Genomic DNA, 24,567 nt, shown 5'->3' with positions numbered 1-24,567 from the left:
AATCTGTGGCTGCAAAGCATGCTTTTGGCAATTTGAACTTTTCAGATTTTTATCATTTTAGATTCTTCAGCGGAGTAACTAGTTTTCCTTAATAGGCCAATATTAAAAGTGTGGCTTAATTAAAGCATTTAAAAAGAAAATTAACTCAGAAGGCTTTAAATGTATATCTAGGGAACATGCCACTTCAAATGAATGGAAACCTTAGGGAAAAGTTAATTTAAATAATTGCTAGTACACTTTTGCCATACTTTCTAAGGGACAGAGCTGGCTGCACACACCAGGGTGAAGGCTTTTATTTAGAATATTTGATAGAATGTAATTGCCCATTCCTTTACATAGCTAAACTATTTTTTTCTTCCAGAGTATCCTAAGAGTAACATTTGGTGATAAAAAGTGTTCTCAATAGCGCAAAATACACAGTCAGTAGATCATAAGACCAGAAAATCTTGAAAAGTGACATACCTGCCCCAAGCTGCTTTCATTGTAGAATCTTTATCAACAGGGATGCACGAGGACTCGACAACACTTGATTTATTCAATTTGTAGCAGAGACCACAGTCTGGATCTAACATACATCCATTACAATAACTGAAAGAGAAAGAAATAAATACTTTAGGAAGACTTTATTTATTTGTACATGTCAAAGCCAAGAGCACCACCTAATCATTCCTGGGATGCACATAGTCAAGTTGTCAGTGTTGGAGACAAGATAATAGAAACTACCCAAAACAGAATACAAATAGCTTTCTCCTTCTTCTCTACCACGTTTTGGCAAAGGGTGAGCCCAGTTGCAAAGCTCCCAATGAATCTTGATCAGACTGCAGAAGAATTCACCCAAAGAATGAATTTTAATTTAAAAAACAACAACCAGGATTTGGGCACATATGGATGTGGGAGTCAGTTTGAAATATGACACCATGCGCCTCTGTGTGAGAACTCAGGCACTGAATTCCCATTATATTTAACGGACAGAGTGCAGTCAATTCACATACAGGCATCTAGTGCCCAAAAATACATCCTGCTTGCCCCTCATGGCAGTGAGCAGTGCTCTTGGAGATCATTCCTGTGCATCACACTTGCCAGCTCCATGCAGATGTCTCAGATTTCCTTGGGGTTCTCAAGGAGCAAGAAATGCTTACATTTTAGGCAAAGTTTGGTCAGTGCAGTCTTGTGAGTGACTCAAGCGACAAGGCAGTAAACTTCTTCTTCAGACTCCATTGACTACAATGACCATGTCTCCACTGACCCTACTGGGAGCTTAGGTGCCAAAAGCCCTACAGATATTTCACTAGGGTATCAATCTAAAACCTACCTCAAATGGAGTGGGATTCAGGCATGTAAACTACAAGGACATTCCAGAACTCTTCATACAGTGCAAGTTATCTGAAAGCTTCTGGCAGAAGCTTCCAAGGAACTTACAAATGCTCAAGACCATTGCTACTGTGGTTAAACTACCTGTGTGTTTAGCTTCCCAGAAGCCATCTGAAACTTGGAGATACATTCTCATCAGTAAAGTCCCTCATATATTCTAAGGGACAACTTTAGGGTTTAAAAATAAAAGCATAAGAAACTTTATAATGTGGAGCAAACTTGTAAATTTTAAATTAAAATTAAACTTTGAAATATATAATCTGGAAATGTATAATTAAGGTGACCAAAATACCTTCAACATATATACCTGCAACAACAAAACCAAGGAAATAATTCTAATAATTCTGAGTGTGCATCTATAACAATGACTCAGTGAATGAAGAAATGATCTGCTTCAGCTACTATACTGTTATTAGCAAAAGTAAAAGTAACTGCATAACGAAGTCACAAGAAACTAAATCAGTAAAGCAGATTATACAGATTTTAAAAGTCTGAAAGCATATTTAACATCTAGTAATTCCAACTTTCCTTGTTAAGATGTTTCTAAAAGTGTGATAATCAGGCCAGTTTGTACGGTAGTTGGCAAGAAAGAGTCCAGGAAAGCATTAAAACAATGTATTCATTTGAACTATGCATTTTCCTACTTCTCTGAAATCTAAGAATTTTGTGCTCTTTGACACTGGGAGCTTTCTAAATTATCAAATTATTGCAGAATTTCCAGACTGTCTGCTCTTTAGAAACTAAATGTATTTTAAGTACACCTCACTCTTCCACAAATGAGTGGTCAAATCCAGGTTTGAACAGCTTGCTCTTCTTTTTTTTTTTTAAATTGGAAAAACTACATTAGCTCTTATTAATAGAGATATAAACTGCAGAAATCATTTTTATAATGGAGATGAAACAAAACTTTCATGCAGAAGTCGATCATATCATCTGATAGTAGTAAGCATTTATTTCTTCTCTCGCAAACATAGATGAGAAAAATGTAACTACAATTATCAACTATGAAAGGAAAGGACCACTCTGATCTTATATTAGAGAAACTTAGTTGCATTTCATTAATCAATATTAGGACAAAAATGGACAGCAACCAACACAGTTGACAGGTACAGAAGACTACAGATTAAAAAATAATGTATTTTTTTATTTCATAAATTTTTAATAAATTATTTTATATTCGATGCTAATATATGCTAATATATGATCTTAATATCGTAAAACACCTTCCAACCAATTTATGTTGTATACCAAAGTATCTTTTAACAACATGAATTGTTAAAAAGACTCAGGTTGCTAGTACATGCAGCATGCCTCCCCGGCATGGAAAGCAGCCACTTCCGAACACCGCATGCTATCAAAGGAGGTAGTGGATTTTCAAGTCAACTATATGTAAATTATATTTAATGTGAACATCATGTGCAAACCATGACACACTGAAGTGTCAATTGTAGGCAACAACTGTCTCAGGAAAATTTCAGGATTCAGGGTTCTCTAGATTTATTCTTCTCGGGTCTTCAAGCAGCAACATAGCCAAGTGCACAGCACCAGCCAGAACATCAGCAAGGCACGAGAATGCAGAGGAATGACAATTAGACACGATGATGGGTATCACTCTGATGGTGTTGCCCAGGGAGAACAGAACAGGGACAGGATGCCTCATCATTTACTTCAGTGTCCTCACAAAAATCAAAGCATGAGAAGAATGACAGGACTAAACTGTGCACTCTTTATTGTGTCCTACCGGGCTCACTTTACTGATAATTCCATAAAGCCACATACAGAGCTGGGTACTGGTAACCGGTCAATTGTGAAGTAGAAGGTATCTCATTTATTCCTCCTTTCCCACCCGTCAGTCCAGTAAAAAATCAAAAAATGCGACTATTGATCCCAGTGGCTGTCTATAGGGCTGTTAGTTCAGCTGCTCCTCAGGCTTTATTGAGTATGCATAACTGTGTCTTGCAGTTGGCGTTCAACATAATAAAGGTTGCTGCATTTCATGTGATGCCAAAATGTCAGAGGTTATAGTTACTCATAACAGCTTAAGTAATTTAAAATTATTATTTTCCACAGCTTGGTTATTTTCCGCAGCTTTTCTGAAGCTTGTCTTTCAGACTGAAAAGTTAAATGACAAACATTTAAAAAACCCTTTGTGTTAAGATTTTTTATTGTTAGCGATATAGGGAGTTCAGGATTTGACTTTAGGAGACAAGACCAATTTATGTCAGAGGAAACAAACCTAGATGTTAATATACAGAAAGACTTGAAGTCCTTTCAAATCTAACTCCCAGCAGATTTTGTCGAGGTTGTTGCTGTCCAGACAATCCAGCTTTCTTCCGTGCTCTGTTTTAGCACTGATACCAATTTTTTATGTTGATTTGACATGGCAGATAGTCATATTTTTTTCCGAGATGGAGAACAATGGGTTTCTTTCCTCCAAAATTCCAGCATAGAATCAATACAACTGCTTCTCATAAAAAAGTAAACAAATCTGTATCAGTTAATAATGAGCAATGGTTGCTGAAGACGCAGACTGAAATAAGCAGGGAATGTTTTCTTAAAAAAATTAGCAATTTAAAAACAGAAAAAAATAATGTGCTGAAGCTGCTTGCTCTAAATCTCTTTCTCCAAAAATTAAAGTGGAAATAAAACATGTATTAGTTTGAGGCTTATGCTTTTCTTCACTTAAGCCCCATTCCTATTTGCTAAATAGAAATACTTAATCAGTTTGAACTTGGTCACATATTCTTACATATATGCTCAGAGTGATGTAGACAAATCAGGATGCATAATATACCAGGAAAAGAAATGCATAATATAATACTTACTGATATGTAACTATCAACTACAGATCTCCTTCCTGTCCTGAAATGTACCTTCTTATCAGTGCTACCCAGATATGCCCAACTATATGTCAGAATAATGAAATAGAAAATAGAAATACTGCTACGTATTCAAATGTACACTGCAGATCCATTACGGCATTGAAAGGTCCATACCAGAATAACCCAGGATGTCTATGTTAAGAAGGACATTTGCATGCAATTATAGGAAGGAAATGTGTTTCTTGCTCTTTGCAATGAAATATTGATACCCATGTTAAGGTTACGACGTAGTGTCTTGCAAACAGGTTCCTTTGTGAAGAGCCAGCTGAAAATTCCCAGACAGGATGGTTCTCAATCGGCCTGTCAATTCATCAAGACTGAAATATCTGGCAGAGATGATTTGATTTTGATGAAACCAGGCAGCATTACAGCAGGAAGGTTTTACAATGCGCCTGGCTCCCTCACAGCTGGGCTTCCAGGCAACACAAGAAGGCAAGTGTCTAGACTTCAGGTGCTTCAGCCTGTGGAGAGGAGGAACAACGAATAGAGAAGGCTCCAGAAGTCCCAAGATGTCCAGCTCGTTTGCAGCTCAGCTGAATGAAGTCTACAGAACAGAAGCCTTGGTATCCTGGCCCCTCAAAGTATTGGGAAGTGCCACAGAATGGGATTTCTGGGATCCTGCTTCATTGTCAGAGCACGTTTACTGATAAAGTGATGGACAGTTAGGAGACTAGATATCCCCAAGCTTGCAATTCCTCACTCTGGCTGCCAACTCAGTCAAGGCTCTATGTTCTTTTCATCTGACCAGTTGGGAATATCTGACGTTTAAAAAGCCTGACAGCACTAACTTCAAGTGCTGGCAATTTCTTGTTAGCCCGAGCACCACCAGCTTTCAGGGTGCTCTGCTCTGGAGCAGGCTGCCCTGCCAATGTTTTCTGAGGTTACAGGTTGATCCCAAAGATGACAATTTCCTCCTCTTTCAGAGAGAACTGAAGTGTATAGATGTATTATTAATCAGCTAGCTGTACCCATCTTGCCTGATACTGAAATTTTGGCTTCCTTTCTTCCTAACAGTGTAGCTTAGTAGCCTCTGGTGCAGTCTCTAAAAAGATTGAATAAAATCTGTCCTGCTGAAGTGACCCTCCAGATGCCAATGAAAGGTTCACAATTGCTTCTCCCCCCGCTGTTTAGAATACTCCGTACTTACGTTTGGATTGCCATTGTGTTTTGTGCTCTACATTTGTAAAATGACCTTGTAAATACAGCTTTCCTACAATTCTCAGGGGTCTCTTAATTTGAGCTGCAAATTGCACCTTGCCACTTTTTGTTGAGTGCTTTAGTAGTGAGAGACCTTTGTCCAATGCCTTTGTTCTGTAAGTGCTGCTGCTCTTTCTGTCAGATTATTGTATATTTTTTAGGCTGAACCTTGATTTCTGAATTGTTAATTTCAAACATTTATCAATTTTCACTTTTGCCTCACTTCTAGGAACCTTCAACTTTGCCTTATGTATTTTGTTATCCAATTATGGAAACTATATTAATATACTCCTGTCATCCACTTATGGAAATGCAAACTGAGCTTGGTAATATATTGTGGACCACATGGTTCTTTTCCAGGATTTCCTAATATCGTGCTACGTGGGTAGCAAGAACAGCCTCTCAGAGTAAGAAGACATTCACAAAGAAGGACATTTCATGGTGATGTACTCTTTCCACTTGTATCGGATTCATCAGTCGCACTGAGCACATGCTGCACAGTCAGCCTGTGTATGTGAAGTAGTAGCTCTATGTGAAAATCTGATACACTCACAACATGCAAGACATTTCGCTTGTCCCTTGACCGACTGTCTTCTCCGTAAAAGAAGTTCCACTGTTGAATGTCTGCTGAACCCACCACTCCTGCTCTGCATGGTGCAAGTTTTCATAATTCTGAACAAGGTTTTCCTTGTAGAACTGTGGCAGTTCTACATAAAATATCATCTTAGGCAGGAAATGCCTGATGTAGGGACAGAAGGGCCTTGTAGTATCTTTTGAGGATTAGCAAATGCCACCAAAGAGAACACAAGCTGAAAATCACCACAGGCTGGAAGGCAATGTCACTTTGATTGTGCTCTTTTCTACTCTTCCCAGCTTGCTGTTTGTCACACTGGAGACATGTTCTAGGCTAGATGGATCTTTGATCTCACCTGGCATGCCCTGATGTTTACTCTTTGCTCTCAAAATTGGTTATGCACACAACCCTCTACCTCCCTTACTTCATTTTTATACACAAACTCCAATTCAGTTAGCTATTAGGACCTTGTTTAAAACTGTCTCATGCTTGTGTTTGAGGTCTAGTGCTGTTTGCACATGCTTCACTGCACCTCAGGCACGAAATCAAGTACTTCCTTATTCTTCTGATGATTCCCGGGTTGCTTCCAAAAGCTAACCATTACATACTGATTAAATATCACTCTGCAAAAAATATGGGGGATGCTTTAAGTAGTTAAAATGCCTGGGAACTGCAAGATACTACTTCAAGCTGTCGTATCTGGGACACAGGAAATATGATATTTAACTAAGAATGAGAAAAACCCAGCAGGACTTCAGGAGCACTTTCCTGCTACTGCAAGAAACCAAACTACAAAAGCTTGTTTGCTGGGCTCTGCTGACAGTCCTTTCGGTAACGTGTGCATCTGATCAGTGATGTCCACTGGGAAAAGCTACCTTTTATAATCACAAGACTCACACTCTACGTGTCATTCTGTATCTCGCCACACAGCTGTTTGAACAGATCTAAGTCACAGTTACATTCCTCTACAATCAATGCTTTGCATCTTCAGATCAGGCTCCTGCTCCACCTAGTCCACTGAGACTGTTCCTCAGTGACCCGTTCCTAGGGAAAGTTTCAGACGAGTTTTAAATACTTACTCTTCTTGATATGCCAGCCACATACGAATATATTAGTTCTCTCCAAACCTTCCTTAAAACCCTCTTTTCCAGAACTCTCATGCCTGAAATAAGCAACATGATTTAAATAGAGCAACTGTTCTCAGCTTCTTGGTGCTTGCTGCTTCTGCTTTAGGTTTGAGGAGTACTCCAATGGCTCATCCATTTTTCCTACCTACAATACTCCAGTAGAGGAAACTACTCTCTAGAAACCTCACTTTGCTTAAGTGCTTAGGTCCTCACAGCTACACCTCTACTACCATAAGCGCCTTGACAGCAGATTCTGTGCTGGATGCTGACACTCCATAAAAAGCATCCTGATCTACTTGTACATAAGTATCAACCATCTCTTGTCTTAGATTATTTTTTTTTTCTGAATTTATACTTTAGATGAGTAGCTCTTCAGATTTTTGTATTTAAGTTGATGAGGGGAGTTTTCTCCTCAAATTGCATTCAAATTAAAGGTGCATGTAACTGACATAGTCCTGCCTATCCCCTATGACTTTTAATTTAAATGACAAGTTTTGATTGACAGGAATAAGACACCAGCAAAAGGAAAAGCATTACTAACTGATATATCCTTACTACCTATTTAATAAATTTCATGACTATATTGCAATCATTCTACAGTTCTACAGCATAAACTGTCTGTCAGAATCTTAATGACATTTCTAAAGAGCTGGCAAAATTATTCCGAAAAGTTTCTCTCTTTACATACTCATAATCTTCTGAACTTAATAGCAGTAACACATTACTATACTTATTATTGCAGTCCTGAGTTATCAGAATGACCAGTAGCTCAGTCATTTTGACACTGGAAACATAAAATGAGAATCGTATTATAAAAAATACTGGTTCTGTGATATAGCAACAGTATGAAGAATCCTGATGTCCAGTTTGCAGATAACTCAGATTGTTAGTGAGTTAATTCGGAAAAATAAAGTACAATAGCTAATATACTTACTCTCTCTATCTTAAATGCTCTATTAATAGAGTATTTACTTACTCTATGTATATTAAAGCTATTTAATACAGTAACACCAGTTTTAGTTTCTGGGCTGAGTTTTTCAGTCCTGGTCATAATAAAATACTTTTGCTAAATTCATAAAGAAAATACCTATTTCTGTCTATTAGCTATCTTGAATATGATGTGTATCAGCACTAAGCACTGGTGTCGTCATCTCAGTGGCGTGCAAGTAAGTGGTCAATGAGCTCAGGAACACAAATCATGTGAGGGTGACTAATTCAAAAACGAACAAGAGAATCCTTGTGTGCCCAGCCCAGCTGGTGCTGCCTGGATTGTTTTAATCGAACTCTGAAGACAATCAGATCAGGAAGGAACCTGAGGAAATTCTTCACAGGTAGCATTTCCCTAGGGTATGAGCCTCATGGTTAACCTGAGATCAGTGCAGAAGATACCATTTCCACAGAGCAGCATTACTTAAGCAGAACAAGTTCACATTATGTCTTGTACAGCTGACCAAACCTGAAGCAGTACAGTAAAAGAGACGGACACTTGAATGAAAGAAGACAAAAAGGCCAAGAATACGAGGAAATGGGACAATGGCTACTGTCCAGAAATGGATCATTGTCCCAAAGCAAGGTGTGGATGGTCACACCTTTGATTTGTTGAAGATTGGAAAAAGACAGAAGATGGTTACTGCATGTCCCCTCGACTTGACCTCTTTCTAGACGCAGGCAAGTCCCCCATAGAAAAGGGAGCATGTTTATGGAGCTTTGAGCAGATGGGAAAACAACTGGAACGGCCAGCTCATCTGTTAATTTCTCAGATGATAAATTTTGGAATTGTGCTGTTTTGTACTCCCAACTTTACCTCTGAATTTCTCTGTGGCTTTGAGGATAAGGGACCACAGGTATCCCTTTAAGGATAACAGGCCACAGCTGTTCTACTGAAGATCAAAGAAAGGTCACACACTGCAAACACCTGTACCTGTATGGGTTGAGTGGCAAAATTAAGTTTGATTTAAGGGTGGTACATAGGAGAGTGTTCACCTTGTTTTTCCACAGTGAGACACACACCCAGGGCCACCTGTGAGGATGCAAAGAGACTTTCAGTGCTCAAGGATCCTGCTGGATTTGCGTTACTTCCACGATGTCCTTATGAATAAGGATTACATTTGATTTTTTCATGGATATACAGATTATTTTTTGACTGTTGCTCATCTATGATATTTTACTTCTTTACACCAAGTGAAAATGTTTTACTTGATATTTGCAAAGAGTCTTATTGGTTTGTTTTCTGAAAAAGCAAACAAACAAACAAACAAAAAACCACACATGCATCTGTTTGCATGGCACGGCTCTTTCAGAAGGTAGTATTCAAGCCCTGGGTGCATTTCTCAGAACAGTGGCTGTGTTCTTCATCTGTTAGTCTGTTCTATCTTCATTGTTATTCCAGCAGCAGAAATTAATCTGTGCAGAGGAATACGGATCAAGGGAACAACAAACAAACAGACTGTTTGTAGTAGCTCTGAGGCTTCCATTATGGACACCCACGCTTACTCGAACCCAACAGATCTGCAAACATACAAAGCATTTTTACTCCGCACAGTATCACCAAAACTTCTGTCAGCAAAATACATTTTGACGATGTTCTTTTTAACTTGTAAATATGTTTTGGCAGAGACAAAGGAAAGTTGTATTTAGAAACACCCCCATACTCCAAGCTGGCCATGCTGCACACGGGCTTAGACCCTGGTGAGTGCACCTCACTCAGAGAAGCACTGCTCCACCGCTAGCTGGAGGACTATTTGTATTTGTGGGGGCACACGTATTTAAAAGTGCCTACAAGGACGTGACATTACTTGATGATCTTCTGACATCCTGCTGTCTTTTGCTTTTCCAAAAACTTCTGCGACCGCTTCAAGGCTTGCAAGGTACAGAGCTAAGCAATGTAAGGTACCAGCAGTTACACCAAAGCGAGCTAAAACATGGATAAAAAAGGAAGAGGCCACTGTCATTGACTTAACTCCCCCTATATATTCACTTTTATCTTTAAGCTAAGCTCTTTCTTTTTCAAAATACTCCCAAATGCAAATATTTAAATTAATTTATTGCTCTTTGTTAGACCATTTGATTTTCTACCATATCTGCTTTTGCTCTCTTCCATGTCAGAAATCATGACAGATTAAAGCATTCCAATAACTAATTAAATAACATGCCTTTCCTAGAACTACTTGCTTTAGTTTTTCATGGCTTTGTCCAGAATTACATGCTGAGCAAGCCACAGTGAATCCAAGTTTGACTAGCCGTGGTTAACTGGAAAATGAAAACTGTGTCAAATAATTTTCTATACTCCTTAAGATGAACTAGTCATATTTCTTCTATGCAGTTTTATATATTGTTTCAGGTTTCAGGTTATATCATAGTCATCTATGTTCATTAGATATCAAATAATGAGTTCTGAAAATGGTGCATCAACTGTCTACAGACATCCCATCCAAACAGTTAGCTGAAGTCCTAGGCAAATCCTTTTGACATCTTGATATTAACATCATCTTATTCTTAAACAAGAACATTTGAAAGCTTTTTCCACCTTTTCATCCTTTAATTATTTTACTTGCCATTTGAAAAAGATGAATAGGTACGTCTCAAAAATAGCAATATAGGTGACACTGCAATAGCAAACAAGGAAAAACACAGTTTTTGCTAGTTGCAATCCTCATATCTGGTAGTATCTAGTGTTGCAGTTATTAGCATCTGTTTACACTCTTTTGAAGACCTTTCATGCCCTCCACAGGGTCTGTAAAATTTCAGCTCCTTAGAGTCAATGTTCTATCATATGAAAAGCCACAAACCATATTTCTAAACAATATCTCCAGGAAACTAGACGCGTACTGCTCATTTCTTGATATTTATGTCTACAACCAGCACATGCAAGGCAGATTTTCAACACAAATAAGAATTTCTTCAGCCACTTAGCCACTCCTCTCTCAGTTAGGACACTGGTGTTTTCCAGCCTACCAGAATGTAAGAGCACTCACACAAGAATAAAAACACACAAAATATAGAAAACGGCACATTCCTAACACCTTAGAAGTAATATTATTTGAAACCACAACTGCATACAAAAGGAATGTTGTACTCACTGTACAAAAATCACATTTGTTAGTAATTACCATTATTCTAAAGATTTATTATTATTATTATTATTATTTTGCTCAGTAAAACAAGAGGCAAGGAACATATCCTTTTGAACAGTTCATAGATGTTATACATGACAAATCTATGAGTAGACTAATAACAGCATGTATATTTTACAAATTACTTTTAAAATACTCCAAACTGTGTCTGCTATAAATTGCAGCAGGTCTGATATAACAGAGGAGATCTCAAGTGTGTAGTCTGGTGCCTACCTGCCTTATTTAATCCAAGAAACTCCAAAGGATTATTCAGAGTATTTAAGGAAAGAATCTATTTTTCTCTATTGAAGAAAGTAAAGATTTTAACTTTAGGGATTTAACTTAGGCCCTTGTACTGGACTGTCTGAATACTTGTCCATTACTTGCATGAGGTTGTAATACTCAATTAACTGGAAAAAAATCTTCAAGAAGACTGGATGAATGATCATGAAATCTCACCTGTATTTTGTGCAGGTAGAGTTTTGATGTGAAGGATCTGGTGGATTAAGTGTGACTCTTGGCGAGACCTGAGCTGATAGCAAAAATCCCGAAGCTAGGATAATGAGTGCTACAGCAGTACCTAAAAATACAGATAAAGAACAATGTGATACTTCTCTCCAGAGAACACGAAATAATTCTCTATTGAACCAAGCTATGCTCGGGAAAGCAAAGCACCCCATTATTATGCATACAGCATTTGCCATTACACTGAGCAGTTGTGATGAGAATCCAAGAAAAATACCCTTTGCTACATCCCCATCTTGAATCAGGTTAGATGTTAAAGTCAAGTACATTCAGTTTAATGTCCAGATATTAAATTAACAGGTCAAGACTATTTTGTGGCATGTGGAATTGAAGACTGCATGAAGAAACTAATATATTCTTCTTCAGTGTTGAAAATAATGCTGTAAAGGTAAAATTTAATAGCGACGTTTAAATCATCACACTTCCTCCCACTACCAGGCTTGCAGGCTTTCCTGTAAAATAGAAAATAGCATCAGCTGTTTCATCAATTCTTCGTGCCTTTGTGAAAAGAGAGAAATTTGACTTTTCATACAAATGCCACCAAAATGTGCAACTGCAATTTCTGAATTTCTTGTTTCAAACAGCACATGTAACAAATCTGCTAGGGAAGAGCCCCCTCCACCTGTTAGCTCCTGACCCCAGCAAATTCCTTCTGCATGGACAGGATTCCTGCTTTGTAAAACAGGTCATTATTAGAGCAGTACATAGTTTTCCTACCTGATTTGTCACACACATAGAATATGCTGTATCATTTTAATGAAATTAATATAATTCATCACTATGAGTACTGCAACTAACCCAAACTTGGACATCTTGAAACATTTACACCTTGCTACATGGTGAGGTATCTAATTCTGCCCCCTGTATCTATTTGTATACTCGCCACTTGTGGCATCTTCTGAGAGGTCCCACAGACCATGTATATCCTGATGTACAGACAACCAACACTAAAAATACAAAACTAGTTATAGCTGCATTTATAAGTCGGTTACTGATTATTTAATAACATTTCCATTACCACACAAAAATAGATGCTCTATTCAATTAAAAGTACTCCTCAGCAACCCTTTGCTCTGTACATTAGAAATTCTCAGAAATGCTTCTGTGCAAATCTTTAAAAATGCCTCTGCATTAAAAATACAGCATATCACTCTTGCCACTCTTTAAGAAATTATACGTTCTTGTACATGTTTTTTACTTGTTGATTTTTACTGTTTTGGCAGTTTGGGGATGGGCCGGGGATGGGCCAGGGATGGTGCTCTAAAAGGGAAAAAACAAAAGTTTCCTAGCAGGCAAACCCGTCAAGTGTATGATTATTTTTTTCTGAGGAATAAATAATATCTTAAGCACCAAGATACCATGAATGTGTCTGTGCAGCAGCCATGGCTAATAGGCATGAATATGCATGAACTCAAGATTACTGGACCACACATTCACTTAGACCGAGGCAACAAAGATCTTAAACTCAGTTACAAACTACTTGTGAGAAAGCACCTATCCACCATAAAATGTAATTTCAATTTATTTTAAATTGGGTTTTGTACTGCTATGACTACTAGTCATGCTGACAATCCCAGTGTTCTGGGTGGGCATGATATTGTACTAGATCTACTGTACTTTCTGTATTTACTGTACTTTCAAAATGCCATAAACCAAATAGCAAATATATTTAGACAGGACCTATAATCTTATTTATATTCATTCTAAATATGCCTTGTCTGTCTTTCAAGTTAAACAAACACACTAGCACGCAGTTACAGTACCTCTGCAAATGCTTTATTTCTTTGGAAAAGTACCGAGTATATAAAACTGGTGAATGAAGCTTATTATACGTTGTCATTCTGTGGAAAGTTTGTCTAAGATTAACAAAAACATATAATTACAGAATGCCATTAACTGAGATGAAAAAAGGTAAATATCCCAAAGACGTTTTAGATCCTCTCTGCTACAAACAGAGATAAAAATTGTCAAACGCCCAACTAGCACCATGCTTTCAAATTGCCAGTTGCTGAAGCAGTAAAAGGAAAACGCAGATGAAATGGATACTGCAGTTGTGCCAAACTCTCCACATTTCACAATGAACAACTTTGAAGAAAGAAACAAACTGAAGAAAAAGAGGAAAAGAAAGATGAAGAACTGTTGCCAGGATAAACTTGCAGCAGCCGGCAAAGGTAGTAGTTTTGCCCTCATTTCATATAATGGAAAATGGGCATATACAGCTTCTGCAAAGACCAGAAAAGCAGCCAGTGTAATAACTCCATGTAAAGGTCAATTTCCTTAGAAACACAGACCAAAACAGAGCATTAAAATATTAAGTTTATCACATGAGAAAACTCATTATTGAAAATAAATCCATCAGCAGATTCAGTAATTATCATTTTAGCCCTTTTGCTGAGTAAAGCACATCATACTCACCACTACGTAAGTTTGTGTCAACCCTTGCATAAAAAAACTCTAAATAGCACAGAGAGATGACTTGGCTACATTATTGTCATTATTTGTGTTGTATTTTCCTAAAGCAGAGACCATAGGATAAAGAGCACGGTACGAACACAGCATGGATCAAGAGATGCTGCAGAGTGACAGTGGGCCACTGACCACAGAACAAGGAACATGGATTTTATTACTAATTACTTTGTGTCCAGATATCATAAACAAATGACCTTTAACTGCATTATTCTCCTTTGTTAGTCCTGTGCCTTATTTCTATCTTCTCATCTGTTCCATGACTCATGCTTTACAAGACACATTAGCATCTACATTTCAAACTTATAACCTTTGAATATGTCAACGAGAGCCAAACAGCAAGGAGTTCTGTGATTGTATGGAAAGCCCATGTGGGAATAAAAGCTATATGCTGGTTCCAGACAAGCAATGTACCCCCGAGGGGCTGGCCACACATATTAGGTATGAGGGCCTAATGCGTAAATACTCCATTCCAATAGAGTATTAACGAGAGGCAGCACCCACAAAACAAGTCTAGGGAGAATGTCATGAGGCTTGCACTTCCCAGAAAGACAAGAAAACGCACATGTACCACAGGGAAAAGGTGTTGGGTACAGGGAATGGTAGAGGAATCTGTACCGGGAATGGTACAGGACTACTCTCCTGGTGTGACCACATTTCTGAGCTTAGATCACAAGCTCAGGAACCTAAAAAAACTTTAGGAGTCTCGGCTCCAAATCAAGATGGTATCAAATACAGATTCATTATAACTTAAAAACACCAAACTGACTCCAAAGCCCATCTTTTAATTCACCAATTTGTGCGGTTGTTTGGACCACAGACAACACGGCAGTCAGCGTTGGGCCTACATAAACGCATTCCAACGCTGTGAGCGCAGACTGACGGCTGTCCCTGGGGGTCAGCAGATGGGCAGCGGCCTGGCAGGTGGTCCCCCCTCTGCCGTGTCGCATCAACAGCAAGTTGATGAGCTTTTTGGATGTTCAGCCAGGGCCAGGTACCTGCTTCAGCCAGAACGGGCACTTACAAGGGCACAAGCAGGGACGGTCCGGGTAAGCAGCAGGATGCTGCTGAGTGTAGGCACGACTGCTAGCTCTGCCCTTCCAGCTCCTAAGAGGTGGCTGCATCACCGAGTTACGGTGTTTGAATATTCGGACAAAATGCGGAAATTCAGAATTCTGTGATTTTGTCCCTCACGCAAGAGACCAATTACAGTCGCATTAATGCAGGTAATGCACTGACTGTATTGCATTTGAAATAATCATGCAAAGAACTGCTTTACTTTTTAAAAAATACTTCGACGGTTGTGTGATATGCTTTCTCCAGTAGTTCTTAATAAAATGTTCTGAATTCACATTAATGAGCCAGAAATTGCATATTGCAGATGTACATGAGACCTAAAAACTAACCAGCTGTGAAGTTCCAAGCATTTGATTCCTTGCACCAAAACAAACAAACAAAAAGTATAAAAAACTAAGTAAAGACATTATCAAACATAGCTTGAAAAAGAAACTGCACCTGAAAAAATAAGATGCTAAACCTCTATTTTTATAACCAGCTCTTGGCTGTGGTACCGTATTACTATTCTTGAAAATCTACAGGATTTCAGCAAGGAGACAGGGGTCAACATCATTAGTTTGAAGAGGATTACTTTGATAAAATTAGCACTTGAAACTTTATCTTCGTTTTATTCTTGTTACCACGAGGCCGACCCAATTCACTCACGAAGCACTCACCTGTTAAGCTGCCAAGTGTGAGTTTCCGGCGACCCATCCTTTCAACAAGCCAGACTCCCACGAGAGTGAAAATGAAGTTTATAAAGGCTGTGAGGGCGGCCAGCCAGATCGCCAGCCTGTCGTCTTGAACTCCAGACATCTGCAAAATGGTAGCACTGTAGTACCTGCAAGACAGACACCACTGATTTGAATTTGGCTCATATTGTACTTCCTGACTGTAAATCAAAAGAGATTGTAACAAATATTAGGCGTGACCTCCTGCATATGCAGCCACACGCTGACACCCAGTTACCCTGGGAAATCAGGCAACACCAAGGGACAACCTGTGCTTGACTGAAGTTTTGGCTGAAGGACACCAGGAGGTGAATTGCCGTTGCCTTGGCTGTTTGTATTTCCTATGATCAGTCACGTTCTGCTAGAAATGGGGTTTGCATTTTTAATTTAAATAAATCCGCACAGCCACTGCTTTGTGCTCTATTTTTTTTTTTCTGCCAAAACGTGGGATTTCAGAACTCAGTGTACTGTCTAGGGAAAGACAGCTCAAAAATTGAGTATGTTTTCACTCTCATTAAAGGTCACACAGAACTAATCTATGGCATCCAACACGTTGCAAGCAATCCTCCCAGACTCCTGGTTTTAGGTCTTGCAGCTTAAATGCCCTGCCGCCAGCTTGCCTGACACTCTCCACTGCATTACTTCTGTCTAGCCAGAACATGATCGTTTTGAAATGCGTTAGCACCACATTGCAGGAATGTGAATCTGCACCAAACAGGAGCGTTTGACAGAAGTTTCTGTTTAATTTTGAAATGAATCAACCATTCCACACAAACGGGAACTCATAAATAACTCAAATGAACAAAATGAAAAGAAAAAAAAAAAAAAAGGAAGCCTTCTATTGTTTTTCACAGAGATCAGATGAATACAGATATTGTGCCTGTGTTCTCAGGGAGAGCTCCATAAACCTTCAAGAAAACACGCAAATAGCTTTGTTCGTGTTGCATAAGCACTTTTCATCTTGTTCTGTTAATTTGTGCCGTCTGCAATACTGAATATTCAATCCTTCACATACCTAGCAGCCCATTGGCTTTCACGCAGTAATAACCATCAAAAATGTCAAAGCTCACGTTTCTTTTTTCCCCTGCTCAAAATGCAGCTTCCTTTAAATGCCACCCCATTGTCTTAATGCCCGGATGTGCTAACCTCAGAAATTTTAGCATAAAAAACATGTGGACCACCAAGCAAAAACATTTTTATTTCAATACAATAACCCATGATGGACAATAGGCTCAGCTGACTGCTTGTGAAAGCACCTGAGTCAGTTGAGACACTACCAGTCATAAATTATGACACCTACGTCTGGATGTTACTGACTCCCCTGTACGCTGGGGCAAGGTCTTTAGATCCCCCTGGTTCCCTTCCTCAGCTCGTCTTCCTCACCAGTTCTGCCATTTGAGACTATACAAGCAACTCCTGGGGTGCAGCAGGAGAGGAGCCCCAGAGTGAAGCTGCTGGCACCGAGGACCTGGTGTCTCCACACGCTCATGTTTTGGGCCTGGCTCCATGGACAACCTGCCTGCTAGTGACTGGAACATCTCTTCCAGGCTCGTTTTGTCTGAAACAAAGAATTGCATCCTCCGAGATCACTGCAGTCGTGTGAATCTTGGGGAGATGGAGATTCAAGAAGCATAGACGTGATTGGAATCAAAATGCTAATGTTCATGCGCCCTCGCTTCTTAAGGCTCTCTAAATTAAATTGCTAACTGCTTGTCAAAACTTACATCATACTGCACTACTCCAGTCACCAAAATCATCCAGGCTGTCTCTGATCTCCCAATACTGCCTTTCTTTTTCTTCTTATAGGTAGGAAAATAACAACAAATGTCAAGACTTGGCCTGCTGACACCTGCTATGAGACTCCTATTTACTTCAACCAGACAAGGCTTCATGAAGCCACTTTTAACTCTACACATCTAAATCTTCTCGAAATCCAGTTCTACTGTGAAGCCAGAAATTGCCAGTTGTCAGCAGCAATGCATAGCGCGTTGATACTAGATAGTCAGAAAAGCAAAGAATAAAGAATCACTTGAAAGTGTGTCAGTCTACTTCTAGCCCCATACAAACAGGCACCTTCCACACCCGACATGGCTCCAAGTTGCTTTTTGCACCCGCTGGTTATATATTCTCAGCTAGAAGCTCACCGTTTATCCATAAATAAACGACATATTTCACTTCTGTGGAAAACAAAACAGGGAAATTTATAATCTGCAAATCCAAATGACACGCTAACACAGCTTGGCTGCTGGGCAACACTGGTGATGTTTATTACGGCATAGCAATCCAATTTCAAAATTCAGAAGAATATTTGCATAGATTATGATAAGCACTAAATACGAACATTTTTAATACCAACCTGTGCAGCCCTAACTGCCTATTAGTGCAGTCTTTTTAATTTCTTCCTGACAGGGAGAAAAACTGTGTGGCAGAAAAAGGTCAGGCTGTGATATTATACAACCACGGTAAATACTGCAGCTCCTATGGGGAATGCAATGTCAGTGACAAAGTTTGGCAGCCCTAATTTATTTTCTAAAATGTAAAGAAAATGACAAAAGCACATGCATCTCCTTGGAATTTTAAAGCAAGTACTTTATCTTTAAAAGCAAATAAACACAATTACAAAACCACCCAAAGTAACTGAGTCAGATAAATATAAGAGATTTTAATATGGATCATCTGCAAGAATGTCAAAACTATAAAGTTGCGCTATCAAGAACAAAAAAACAACGGAGGTATTTCCACAGTAAAGAATACCCAGACTAATCTTTCTACGACATATGCATACTGAAAATGTGCAGTATGGATTTGAAGCAAATTAACGCCCTCACTTTCCTCCCTTGCCTCCTTTAAAGAGTCAGGATTTTTATAAAGTGACTATGTCTAATGTTTGAAGAAAAGGAGAATGCCCCCTTCGAGCAGGTCTTTAGACGATTCGAAACACATCAGGCCCCAGGTCAGCTCATTCAGCAGCAGAGGAGATCATGCCAGGCTTGGGAGCTCTCAATCAAAACCAAAAAAAACCTTGTGGATAAGCTGCCAGGTTGTTTGCATCACAGCTTTGATTGCCCCAATCTTTCAGGAGGGGCTGCTCCAGCCCATCTGTTATATCTGACAAAGTTTCTGTCTAATGATGTCAGCTTTTTTGGACAGAATTTGTCATTCTTCTAAAATTAATGAATAAACCTAAATAACCTAGAAGTACCTTTCAACATCTTAAAAACATTTATTTTACATTGTTGCTTTTAAGAAAATGAAGATATAATACTCTGGCACTGGTTTGCAAAAGCTTGTTGAATTTTTCTAGCACAATACTTTGGAAATCACTATCCAACTACTCAAACTACTCGGTCCAAGAAAAACAGTCCTCAGAGATAATGAATCTCTCCATCTTTTTTGCAACTCAGTTGAAATAACACAAAGCGAAATGGCAAGTAGCGCCACAGCCAAGAAACAAATGATTAAATGTTGAAGGAGATCCAAAATGGTGGCAATTTCAACAGATGTACACACTCTCTTTCTGCAATTGTGCATGACCTCTCCTTGTGCTCTATCAGGTCATTGCATGTCAAAACTGCCGGACTAAGAGGAACAAAAGTAATCATAACAAAACACAATCCACATTCACAAAATGGTCTTGCTTCTACACCTTGACATTGTTTCTCTCCTTCTTTAGGAATTGCTAAAGCTTATTGCCACCACGTTTGATGACTTCCAGCACAGGCACTGCACTGGACCAGGCACCAGGCTGCAGCGTTGCATGGACAACGCAGCAAGGACACCGCAGCATCCCCTGCCCCATGCAGCTGTGCTGTCACACTGAGAGCTGTCAAAACCTCCTTTTGGCTACAGCCCCAACGAGAATGACCTGTGCTGCCAAGCAGAAGACAGAGCGCAGTTATTTAAAAAATAGCTGTAATTTAGTTACGGCTTACATACACGTGGAATACAGAGTCTTGCTCCCCAGCTGACTTTTAAGTGGTGAAAGGTTCAGGTGGGAGGTGGCAGGTCCACAATTTCTGCTGTGGACACTTGCAGGCTGGCCATGTAAGTGCTGCAAGGAGCCGTGGTGCAATCTGCCCAGCCAGGTAGCTCATTGCTATGGGACTATGCCAATGCCAATCAGATACAACAGACAGACACCAACCTGTCAGAAGAACTGAGGGACTAATGCTAAATCATGTTGATTCGAACAACAGTATTCAACTCGAATTATAAATGTTCTGACTTATTCCGTGTCTCCTTCCTATTGCAGACTATCACACATCCTTGTAAGTACAGCCATAACGTTCTCCAAGACAGCCTGTTCTGATGCATGCTTTGACTATATACATCTGGACAAAGATTAGGAGAACAGGTAAAGCCATCCTTAACATTTCACCTTCAGATGATAACAGATCAAGACGGTTTTACATGTTGCTAACCTGAATTGCAACAGCCCAACAACTGGTATAGCCATAGCGTGCCACACAGAACCTCTGAGCAATAAACACGTGGCTGGGGCTGCCTTAGCATCCCGCGTCCTGCTCGCTGCAGGGGAAGGAGGTGGGGTAAGACCACAGGCTTCCAAATGCAGGTCCTGAATCACTCCACCGACTCGAAGGCCTGATGTGACTTTGCTCTTGATACACTTTTGTTGAATACTGAAAATGAACTTGAGCAATAGCGTTACTGCTATTAACTGGTTTTAACCCTGCAAATGTACCTGCCTTCCTCTTTTGTGTGCAGCTTGAGCACAACAATCATACCGTGTCTGGCATTTCTGAATATTCAGAGGCGTTAAAGAAAGAGCAAGCACAAGCCAAGAAACTCCCATTGGAATTACTGCTACTGGAAAGAGGCCAGGCACGTGGAGTAACTGCAGGTTAGTGAAAGATGTGCTCTATGAGCTTGGGAACAGCTTCTAGAGCAAAGCAGGCTTATGGAACTGCACACTTGCATCTGCCTGTCCCACCCATTTAGACCTTTGTTACGAAAGAGGGTTAATCTAGAAAGTTTAAGCTTGCATTTTCATCACTAAAGGCCTGCAGGGTTACGACAGCTTCACCAATGTGTTAAAGTGTGGCAGCTCATCTGTGCAGATGAACTTACAGAAACAGCAGGAGAAAGCAAGGGCAGCATATGGGAAATGAGATGTCAAAGTGTTGGAAATGAAAACAAGATAGGAAGAAGCTGGTGTATCTGGAAGGAGCCAAAGACAGCATATGTTCCAAGCGTAGCGGCTCTCAGGCAGGAGGGATGCTACAGCCCTGCTAAGCACCATGTGAAGCCTGGGGAAGGGAAACAGGCACATTGGCAAGGTGCTAAAGAAACAAAAAATATCCCTTGGTTAGACTTGTTCGAAATAAGGACTGCAAAGCAATATGGTAGCATTTATTGATATAATTGGAGTGTTGGACAACGTGGTTCTGCCTCCCAGTTTCACATCCCATACACGGCAGTGACAAAGGAGATGCAGCAGTTTCCACTCACACACAGAGGCTGCACGCAGAGCAACCATGGACACCAGTTTGGAGACTGGGTAGTTATTCAGACTCTGCTACTTCCCTGTCTACATTTCCTATCATGTCTGTCTAATCCCTTACCTTGCCTTTTAAACCTCCCTGCTGGAGCAGGGGGTTGGACCAGATGACCTCCAGAGGTCCCTCCCTGGCTCAACCATTCTGTGATTTTGAAACATTGCTTTGCGCAATTAGACACTGGTTTGATTGGCTCCTTTCTGGACTCCTATAATAAAGCTGGTAATATTAATATCAACAGCAGCACTGATATTACAAAACACATGAACACAGACACAGTTTTCAGTGGGAATTGCCTTTGTCAGACAAAATGTTTCAGATGCTGAATTTCCTTTGGCTATGAATAATGAAAATGGAAAGTCACAGAAAGGATAAGATCTAACCTCATCTTTGACATTAGGCATATAATAAAGCTAATCACAAAGGCTGTAAAAATCCATTTCACCACTTTGATTCATCACCATTCCCAGGACTACTGTGTTAATCAGTTTACAGCCTTTAGATTCCTTAAAAAGTAATTTCCCTTTGGTCTTTTCTGTGCAACAGATCAATGGCTCATTTTAGTTACACAAACTCATCTAAGTTGGGAAAAATATTATTTCCTCCTTTGTTTCTTTATCAAAATGAGATATACAACTATCCAATGTTATCAAACACTTCTCTTATTGTCATTAAAACATTTACTTTCTGTAAACAAGGTGGATTTTTTTATGTCATACACTTCAAAAGAACAAAGTGACATGCCTGTAACAGACCTCTTTGGTCATCAAAACCCTCGAGTGTACAGCTAACCACCTCACAATAATAGCTTTTAACAAAACAAAACTGTCCCATCTTAAAATACTTTAAATTTTCCTGTCCCTGATAATCCATATAAAAAGAAGTTCAAGACACCCCGAATCTTTGGTTGATAAAAACTTTTTCTAACTTACAAACAAAATTTTTTCATGGCAAGGTCACACATGCCTTCATTCATGTGCCTAGATCATCATAAAAAATCAATAGTTTTTCTTCCTCTGAGACGTTTATTCTCTGATTTTAAAGAGCAATTATAATTTCTGAAACATCTTTCTGCTAGGCTAAGTGAGCTACTTAGTCTCCTTTTGGAAGATGAGTTCTCCAGTCTTCCTGAACACCCTTTTACCTCCATATTGCACCATTTTTTTTACTTTCATTTATTTTTTTTAATGAGGATGTCAATAAACATATAGCAAGAAGCACTATTACATGGTTATAGCAATGCTTCCTAGTACCTCTTGGATCAGCTGTCCCAATTATAGACATTTAGCAATACCGATACAGCAGCAGGACAACAGAATGATGACTAAAACAGCAAGCCTCTCCTCTCCATTTCCAACTAGTGATATCCAGATTTCTACAAAAATTTTCTTAGACCTGAAGACTTCTAACCTTGCACTCGGCTATTAAACTGAATCTAGTTTCTACAATTTAACTGTTGAGAGGCGATAGTCTGGTTTTCTGCTCCTCCCATTTGATACTCTCATCTTCTTCCTGTTGACACCCTCCACCAGTGTTTTTTGTCGCTGTACTCTTACTCGTCATCAGTGTATTCCTAATCAACAACCATAATATTAGTATATCAAATAGTTCAGATCATGGCACAAAACCACAAGGAAAAGCCATTTAATTCTTGAAGCATCAAAACATCACCTCCTAAGTTGAAAAAGGGAATACCGAAAAACCTCAACAACCCCTTGGCAGCCCATATGGTGGGCTATATAGTGACAGATGGGGGTGAATCTGCCCACCCACAGCAGTTCTGTCAGGTCTTGTATGATTCCCTCACAATATCTGCTCTCCTCTGATCCAACTTGATTGCAAACTTTTTACTCATCTTCTTAGCTGATTTTTTAAAATTATGCTGAAAACCTCTTGCATGAAATGACATAACTTGATTGCTTCCCTCTTTAGCATGTACACCGTCTTCCTTCAATTCCTATTTTGAAAAAGTACCTCACGACCCACACTTGTGCTGTACTGCAGGCTGGCATCACCCAAAATAACAGGATTAACTTGTCTCGAGGTTCTGCTCTGCACAGTGCAGGTTCAGTTGCCAGTACCTCCTGCAAGACACTGCTGTCCTCTAAAATAATAAAAGCTACCATGTCTCATAAATATTAGTAAATCTAGTTTCATCTTCTGCATTTGAAAATCACAGAGAATATGAACAATGATATTTACACAATATTGCAAATTTGAATATATATTGTTCGACACACAATTACATACCTACGTATACAAACTTTGTGGCTAATATTACTCTCAAACACAACACAGCCTCCCATGATGAATCAATCGCTTCAGCAGGGCAGCAGAGGATATTTTGTCATATCTGTTGTTGTCTTCCAAAAGTTGCCTAAAAAATCGTTTCAATCAATTACGGCACTTTGCTGTTTTGTGCACGTCGCTGGCATCTCTTGTGGCAGAGATGAGACGTGCGTGTATGACAACGAAGAAACAAAAAGTCTTTTATAAACAATGCACTGGGTGTCAGTGCATTGATTATAGAAGTGTTTGACCACACCTCGCGGAGAGGGTGGTCAAGCATTGAAGAGGCTGCCATGGGAAGTGGTGGAGTCCCCATCCCTGGAGGTATTTAAGATATGTAGATGTGGCAGTAAGGGACACGGTTTAGTGATGGGACTCAGTAGGTCCAGTTACATGGCTGGACATGGCGATCTTGAAGGTCTTTTCCAACCTAAATGACTCTACGATTCTATGTCAGTAAGGCCCTTCCAGCTTTTTAGCTCCAAAGGCTACTGGACTTTAGCTATGATACAGGACTACGGGAAACACATGGCTATCCTTTACTCTCAGTTTTAAAAGGCAAAATATCTAAGGATCAGATCCTGAAATTGTACTGAAGTCTTCCAATTCATAGCAGATTCTTCTGATTTACAGGATGCCAATGTAAGACGTAGAGTTTAAGAGCGCTCAAAGGAAAAGGCTGCTGTATTTTCCAAAAGTCTACACTTGATTTTCAAAAACA

At 39.5% G+C, this 24,567-nt stretch overlaps 1 protein-coding gene across 1 annotated transcript in view; it reads right to left on the bottom strand.

The window, feature by feature from the left end:
* Window positions 1–24,567, bottom strand: part of SLC2A13 (solute carrier family 2 member 13) — a 160,502-nt gene that overhangs the window by 29,678 nt on the left and 106,257 nt on the right. Inside the window, exons 5-7 of the mRNA XM_080561517.1 lie at window positions 15,988–16,151; window positions 11,723–11,843; window positions 463–588 (exon numbers count right to left, since the gene is read on the bottom strand). Coding sequence (XP_080417643.1) covers window positions 463–588; window positions 11,723–11,843; window positions 15,988–16,151 — 411 coding nt within the window. The remainder of the gene's footprint in view (window positions 1–462; window positions 589–11,722; window positions 11,844–15,987; window positions 16,152–24,567) is intronic.

The sequence above is a fragment of the Anser brachyrhynchus genome (genome assembly GCF_964034855.1).
Source record: "Anser brachyrhynchus genome assembly, chromosome: 1".
Taxonomy (NCBI): Eukaryota; Metazoa; Chordata; class Aves; order Anseriformes; family Anatidae; genus Anser; species Anser brachyrhynchus.
This window is presented reverse-complemented; position numbering and strand designations above follow the sequence as displayed.